This window comes from Atta colombica, unplaced genomic scaffold, assembly GCF_001594045.1.
Source record: "Atta colombica isolate Treedump-2 unplaced genomic scaffold, Acol1.0 scaffold100, whole genome shotgun sequence".
NCBI classification, from domain to species: domain Eukaryota; kingdom Metazoa; phylum Arthropoda; class Insecta; order Hymenoptera; family Formicidae; genus Atta; species Atta colombica.
Genome location: NW_017259185.1, coordinates 294,950 through 303,928, shown reverse-complemented (window position 1 = coordinate 303,928; position 8,979 = coordinate 294,950). Strand labels below are relative to the sequence as shown.

Below are 8,979 nucleotides of genomic sequence, written 5' to 3'. Positions count from 1 at the left end.
AGAGAGAGAGAGAGAGAGAGAGAGAGAGAGAGAGAGAGAGAGAGAGAGAGAGAGAGATAGACGAGTACGCACGAGCAGCGCGTACGATCACAAAATTGCATATCACACCCAACCCACGCACGATTCGCGCGTGCGTGCTCACGTGCTCACGAATGCAACCGGGTGGTGCAACGTGGCCAACATCACGCACCCACGCTTCGAGCGCCCACGCGAGATGCGTATGAGCGCGTGACGTCCTTCGTCACACGAGAACGGCCCGATTGAGCGAATGAACAGAATCTAGCGAGAGATCCAGTCCAAGAGTGAATCATGCGTCCCACGCTTTTGCCGGCGCCGCTTCTACTGGCGGTGCTGCTCGCCTGCCAGGTAGCCCGTTGCTTCCTGCTGGAGGGTTCCGCGACGAGTTACGCACAATTTCGCAAATGGAATGCCGGCCTGAACGGCACCCTCGAGTTCGAGTTCAAGACCGAGCAGGGTAACGGGCTATTACTTTACACGGACGATGGCGGCACTTACGACTTCTTCGAGGTCAAACTGGTCGAGAGCGCTCTCAGACTAAGGTACAATCTTGGCGGCGGGGCGCAGATTGTCACGGTTGGCCACGACCTCGGCGATGGCCATTGGCACAAGGTACAGATTACCAGGTGCAACGAGAACACTACCCTAACAGTGGACGGTGTTGGCGCGGTCTCGACGTCGCGCGGCAAGGAGTTCGAGTTCGGCAAGCTCGCCGGGAACTCGGACGTCTACGTGGGTGGTATGCCTAGCTGGTACAACAGCAAGCTGACGCTCTTGGCGCTGCCTAGCGTCATATTCGAGCCAAGATTCAATGGATTTATTAGGAATCTCGTGTATGCCGATGGAGAGAATACTGTGCCCAGAAGGCAGGAGATGAAGAGTCGGGATGTCAAGGTATATGAGAGTACTACTCATTTTTGTATCTACTTCGTTCAAGATCACGAGATTTTTAGCTTCTCGATTTGTTTAAACCGGAAAATATTTTACTGAAATTGTACGGAAAATGCACAATTCTATAAACGTAGATTCTAAATGCAGATTCGTGCAATCTTTGCGAATTCTTCATGGTACATTCACGATGTCAAGCATAGCTGATGACTCTTTTTTGTACAAATCTTGTCTCAAATCGTAGCAAAATTAATAAAATGATAATAATATTAATACTATTATGTATAAAATTGTGTTGCGTTCATATATTATTTTTATTATTTTCTTAGTCACTTGTAATTTATCATATCGTTTAATTTTTTTCGTGAAGAGGTAGATGTTACCGTAACATACGTGACCAAAATAAGGGAAAGGGTTCGTTGATCGAAAATCGCCGACAAAATTGGGATGCCAATCATGATTTATTGGACAGTCCAATTTAAGACTATACATCCTACCGGCGCAATTAAACCAATGGCACACAGAAAAATTTAAGCAGTAATATATAAGCAGTAAACAAATCGCTATTTTGAATTTATTATTGCTTTACGAGATTCTTCACTGTGATTGGCTGATTCACTTCCAAGTAAATGTCATTTATCATTTTGACGTCAAAGTGACGACAAATGTCAACTACCTGAGCTACTGCTTACATCTTACTGCTTAAATTTTTCTAAGTGTCATTGGCTTTATACTAGAAAATAAAAATTCTGTCTAACTTAAGCCCTGCGACATGGAATAAATTATTTATCAATTTGATGTTTCTCCAATCTGAATTATTCTGTCGAGGAACATCGAGACGCATTTTTCTTCCAAGAATTGCATCTATTAATTAGTATGTTAATTGTTGCAAGCGATGTCTAAGATGTTTTTGTTATTCCGACAAAACAACGCTTATTATAATCTGAGAGTAATTGATTAACTTGATTTTTTTTATGTAAATGGTCACTTGGAATATTTTATACTCCACTTAAAAATTATTATTGATATTATAATGTATATTATTATTTCCCAATTTATTAGTATTTGAGAACATGAATTTATTCACAATTTTTCGAAAAAAGTAGAAATCAAACAAATATTAAACAAACCAAATTAACAGTGCGCAATATAATATCCAGCGCTGATTCCTAACGTCTAGTTGTATTTTGCTGTTATATTTCATTGGAATAAGCAAGTTAAATAGTTTATTACAGTATTAAAAAAAAACTAAAGATGTTAATTAATAAAATTTTAATGCGAGTTTTCGATGAAATTGAATATTTAAAGCTTCTTAAAGAATAATTGCTAAAATCAAATTTATTAAACAATATCCATTGCGTTTTATTTACAATTTACATTTTCTCATCGCCGCGTTGGGATAAAAAATAGGTTATTTCCGGATTAATGAAAAAACTGTCTATTTCTCATTCATTTTTTATATTATTCATTTGCTATAACCAATAACAAAAATTCATCAAGGGAGGCTTATTATCTCGCCGTAAGGAAAATTTTTTTAAGATCAAATATAAAAAAACAGAATATTAAATTATTATTAAAATTACTACATTAAAAAAATACTATTTAACTGGATTATTTAACTGGATAATTCATAAAACGTTTTATTTAAAATTAATATAAAAGAAGAACAATATAATAGAATCTATGTTTTATATCTAGGAGCTTCTTAAATTGAAAAATATTTTGAGAATATTAAAATTATAATTTCAGAAAAATTAAAAATATATATAATATTTTTTGTTATGAATATTTTTAAAAATGAAGACTTCAAGAAGAAGGCATGGCCTCCATGCTCCTGTAAAATCGCCAGTGATTACAACAACATAACTAAAAAATTGACAATTTAAAATTCATAGAAAAAAACGGAATATAAAGAAAAAAGTAGAAACAATATACTTATTTTCATTCTTTTATAATTAAGATTACATTAACATTACATTTCATAAAATTAATATTACAAAATTTTAATATTTCAAAATGTTCAAATTCATTTTCTGGAAAACTTTGTTTTTTATAAATCATGTCGTGTTGTTATCACAAATAAGCGGTATTTTTTCATCCCCTTTTTGATCGCATTCGTGTAGCCTGTATTAAAATTTATAGTACAATATGAAATGCGAAGCGCGAAAATTGTCATCTTTTTTCAACGAATCAATACACGTTAGTCAGAACAATACACATTGTATATCCAATAGTGTCATTGGCTCCCGTGTACAACACCGTGCAACCAATAGCTGAGTCAGGTTCATCGAGAAATTCTTCTTGATACGCACTAACGCGAAAAGCGCGTATGCGTTCGCTCCGTCAGCATAAAATCAAGACTTTCCCTATCGCGAATCGCGCGTACATAAAAGACTAAATTCCTTCCATTTCAAAAGAAAGAAGATCCCGTCATTCCTTCTTTCTTTCCGCGCCGTTTTATCGTTTACTTCCGACGATCGATACTCCCTTCATTGTTCAGAGGCAACATCTTTGAAATAACAGAGTCTTTTCTTTCTTGATTTTGTGCGTGGGATAATTAGCAAATAGATAATCCGTTTGTTCAAGTAAAAATTTCCTTCTGGATACGCTTTTTCTATTTCCTGAAAATTTTGCGAAATGCTTATCTACGCAAAGGTCTGTTTAATTGTTGAATATTTTATACGTTGAATATTTTATTCAGGAACTGGAAAAGTCCATTTATTCATTTTTTATGTTGTAAAGCTCATTATGCTTTCTATGTCTAGTTAAAAATTAAATTCTATGAAATAATATTGTAGTTGTTTCAATTTCTGACATTATAATTCTCTTTATAGTTATTTTAATGATAATAATAATCAATATTGATATCAACTTTTGAGTCTAAGAGAATCAAGACGACTTTCTTTCTTTCTTTCGACTGTACAATACGTTCCATTTCAATGTGCTTGTCTGCTGGCGCCCCATGACAGAATTTACTACGTGTTACCGTAGAATCGAGCTCGGTTCATATTTCTCTCGATGTTGGTTGTCTGCCAAGAATTCCTCCATCTACTCTTCGGATATGTATCCCGCTTTATCCAAGTATTCCCGGAATCTTGTATCTCATTCCGAAAGTAATCTTGTACTTAGCAAATAACAGTCAGACATTCTTGTTATTCTCGCGATGATAGCCCTCCTTCTCGATATCGAGAATACAAATTGATATTTCTTTTTTATATCTTGACGATAGAATTAGATATTTACTATGATCTATAAATCTATATGAATGTTGTTTAATCGTTTAAGTATTGTATAAAGGTATATTAATTTATATATTTTTAAAATTTTTAAGTATTAATCTTAATTTACTAATACTTAAATTGAGAAACTATTTGTAATTTATAAAAAACATAATTTTAATTTGCAAAAAAGTTGTTACAGATAGTTGGCACCACAAAAACTCACTGTTTAAAAGATTAAGGATACATTACATGTACTTTTTAACAAAATGAAAAGATTATGAAAATATTATAGATTTTTCTGTATTATATTTGTGAAAATAATACAAAAACTTTGGCAGCGATTTAGAATTTGAAAGAAAAATTATTTGTATAATGAAATAGATATTTTTAAAACATAATTAAAATATAACAAAATTTTTAGTTAAATTATAAAATTATATTGTTATATAAAGATAGATATTGAACTGTTTAATATACAATATTTATTTTTATATGGAATATATATAAATTTCCATTTCCAGTCACTTTTTCTAGAGATACCTCATTCTTATCAATCCTTAAATGTCATCGTATGATCATCCATTGGATCCAACATTTTTGTCAACATTTGTCAACGTTTGTTTATTACCATGCTTTAAACAAGTATCAATACAATACAAGTATTAATACTAATTTTTAGATTTTATTATTAGTTTTAATTAAAAATAGATAAATGATAGTCTAAACATAAAAAAAATTAATAAAAATATTTTCAAGATTAATGATTTCTTTACGATATCAGTTAAGAGTTAAGTAAGGAGTATTCGTAAATTTAGTCACCTTGCTGCTCGATTGGCCACACGAGGCGCGCATCCGTTTACGATTAGATAAGGCGACAAATCGAGAATATCCGTCAGGAGGATCACCATGCGATTGCCAGTACAACGATGTAACTCGGTCGACATTATCGTTCTCCGTACATCCATACGTGACGTTACGGCGACGCAGACAGATAATCCAAATTTATCAGTGCGCAAGAAATTGTGGACAATACATTATTATTTAATTATTTCCCTCCCGTACGTATATAGAATAATAATTTCTAACAATTATTATCTGAAATTTAATAATATTTTGCTAATCGAATTAATAAAGGGAGAAAATCAGGATCTTGCAAAATCATCATTTCCAAATTCCAGATGTGCGAGTTGAGGATTCATGTTCTATTACATTACAATAGAATACGTGTAATAGAATAGCCCCAATTATCATTTTTTAATGGTCCCTTTCTTTTAAATCCGTTCTTGATTCTCTCTGATTACAACTCTCGCCATTTACCTTGTCTCCAATTATATGAGCAGGAAAGAATGGAAGATAAACGAGTTACGCTCGATAGAAAATCTTCATTTCCCGCGCGAAACGCCTCTCCAACTGCCGGTTGCTTCGTATTAATATTATTTTTCTGTCGTTAACGTTGTAATGTACGCGTGGCACGAAAAGCGATTATCAGACGTACAGGGAGCGATCAACGGGCTGCAAATGACTATCATGAAAAAAGCGAGCAATTACTCGTAGGAAGAAATTATTTCGTACCTGTTACACCTTCACCATGACTATATCGCGCATAGAATGAATTAAATAGTCATAAGTTAAGTAAATAAAGAGAATGAGAAAAGGATCATTTATAGTGCTCTATATGATTGAATATCGGAACTAGTAAATGTCGCTAATGTCAAATTGTAGAAGAGTTAATGTAGTGTAGTTAACTTAAATGCCTTAAAGGCCTGTGTGTTGTGTGTATGCAGTATGACTCTTTTTTCAATACTTTTCTAATTTTTTTTCTATTATTTATAATTTTTTTGTTAATATATACATTTGCTTGATACCGTTATATTCTTTAATGTCTGTTTCAATTGAAAAAAATTGTTTACAATATTCATTTTTTTTTTAGAGTTATATGCAATTAAATTGGATTAGATATACCAATATCCAATATGTATTATAATGTGGCGTTTAAGAATTAATTTTCACAAGAAAATAAAAGAAGTTTCAATCAATAATAGTAGAATGTAGCATAACATGAATAGAATGAATCATTCAAATTAAGAAAGTTCTAAAAATTGCATATTGAAATGTTTAAATAAATTTTAAACTTACTTAAAAAAACAAATTGCTTTAAATTAATTCAAATAAAATGGTACTGTTCAAGAAACATGTTTTAATAACGTAACAAGCATGTCTTTAGCGTTTAGATATATCTACAAAGCTCGAGCTGCCGAGAGAACAAGCGAGGCAGTTACAGTTCGTCGCCGTTTAGGTGATTAAACGGATTAAACGAGAAGATAAATTAATTAATTTGCACAAGGAGTATACTGCAGTAGCGAAACTGTGAAATTCGTTTCGTGGTAACATTGTATCATTTCAAGGAATGCACGCGTGTCTCGAGCATTTGTACGCCCAGATGGCTCTAATAATAGTTGCGTTTTCAAAGAATGGAAAGCAATCAAAATAGATCTTTATCAGATAATAATGTGGAGCGACAAGTCGAGTGGACAGTACAAATTGCAGGGTAGACATGCTAAAGCGCACCATCGCACTCCAACCAGATGAAAATAATATATTGCACATGCACGACAAACACGGCATATACCAATGAAATGCTTAATGACTATATAATAAATGATTATTATTAATATTAATGTATGTAATATAATATATTCTGTTGTAATATTTATAAATATTCGTAAATATTAGATAATTAGAAAAATTGATTTAATTTTCGATAAATCTCTCTTCGTTAAAAGTTGCACAGTATTAAAATATTTTACTATAGTTCGCTAAAAAGGTAACAAACTTTGAATGTCACTTAAATATAGAATTAGTTTGCTTTCACGGAGATATTAAATAATTAGAATAATCTTGAGAAGAGTGGTTATAGACAAACTACTCCATCGCGAATTATTTGAATTAACGAGAAGATTCACAAGCGTTCTAATTTTAAGTGTCTCAAGTTTAAATAATTGTTCGGCTGCTGAATTATAAATATGAATTATATGTTAGAACATAGTTTTTAAAATTCACGAAGTAAATTGAACCTTTTCGATAAATCTCAATCTGCTCGTTCACTTTATACATTTGACAATATTCAATATTTGCATTGAAGTCCAATATACAAATATCAAGAAGTTGCTGACATATCGAATATCGGCCATTCAACAACATGTTTTATCATTTTATTTATATAAGCAAAATATTAGATTTTTAAATTAAAAAAACAATCAAATTTTTATAATTATTTAATAAATAAATAATATTATTATAAAATGTAATATCTTTCTACCACAAATATATAACGCGTTAATATAAAATGATGCAAACATTATATACACTATATATTTTAATATCTCATTTAATGTTCAGCTTTTTATTATTCACTGTATTTATTATTCAATGTAAAAAAAAAATTGGATTAGGATGACGATTAATTCGCGATTATCCATCAATGTCGAAGAAAAAAGTTGTTATAACAGCAATGTTATTCCTTATCGTTCTATTAATCACACTTGTCTTTTTTCTTTTTGCTTTCCGAGATCTAGTATTCTTAAAATCATGAAAACGTGAATAGAAAAACGCAAATATCTAAGCAATAGAAAATATTGTGTTTAATTAATTATGCTTGACGTAATCGCGGGAGCTTTTTTGTCGCCCAACCGTATTTCTTCGTATGTAATCATGCGTTGAGTGACGTAAATGACTACACACAACGTTTATTACGTTGACTACCACGATTAATGAATGCGCGGATTTGCAGCTAATGAGATACGATATCACATTCCGCCACCTCGCAAACACGATTCTCGACAAAATACGCTCACGTTGTATTGGTGTCGATATAATTTACATTAAACATACCACAACAAAAATCGTGGTGTAAAAAGGTAATCGTTAAAACGTTCTTTCAATATTCATATATTAAATACGGTATCCAACAAATTTCAATATCCGACAAATATCATGTAAAATATAATATTATCATGAAAAATATTATGGAATGTTATTACGTTTTCAAGCATCTTAATTTGTCGTACAACTATTGAGCACAAATCTGTATGGTGACTTATAAAACTTAAATTTCACGCCAATCGAATCGATACGTTCGAATCTTGCTGACGTTTATGTTTCTCGTTATTTCGACGTGCTGCAAGTTAAAGTAATATGCGTGCAATGATATTTGGTCAGATGTATATGAGCGAGTTGAAACGCGCCACGATAATTAATCGAGAAACTCGTTAATGAGGGTGGTTGAATGAATTTCGTATACATGTCGAGATAAATATATATTCGTGCATATATTCTCAGAAATAACGAATACACGGTCGAGATGATGTCTCGTAACGAGAAAGCACATATATATGGATAAATACCGTGCAGCCTCGTCGTGGAACAAACAGCGATGAATGGAATTGCCCAGTTGCAAAAGTTTGCGTTTCTCTAACGATCCGCGTCTAATTAATTTTTATTGCATGTTTAGCCTCGAGTTATCCACCGGTGGCCACCATAAAACATATAAGCGGCTTTGCATATTTATCAATTTTACCGCTGCATCATTTATCGTTTCGATATTCTCGTGGAAAAATTTTACACGAGAACAAAGACTATATGCAATATAAATTTCTCGTAAGCTTTAATACATAAAAATTATATGTACTTATATTGACTTTTCGATAAAAAATAAGCTTACATTGAGAAAAATGTTTTAGTAAATAAAGAAGTAAGAAAGTTTTTATTAGAGAATTATATATATCAACAAAATAAAGGATTATATGTATCAAACAATATTTCTCTCAATGTAATATCTAACTAAAAAATCTTG

At 32.1% G+C, this 8,979-nt stretch overlaps 1 protein-coding gene across 1 annotated transcript in view; it reads left to right on the top strand.

The window, feature by feature from the left end:
* Positions 1-708: 708 nt before the first annotated feature.
* LOC108686559 (neurexin-1) overlaps positions 709-8,979 on the top strand; it is a 223,869-nt gene continuing 215,598 nt past the window's right edge. Inside the window, exon 1 of the mRNA XM_018191928.1 lies at positions 709-912. Within this exon, the coding sequence (XP_018047417.1) occupies positions 760-912 (153 nt within the window). The 5' untranslated portion in view covers positions 709-759. The remainder of the gene's footprint in view (positions 913-8,979) is intronic.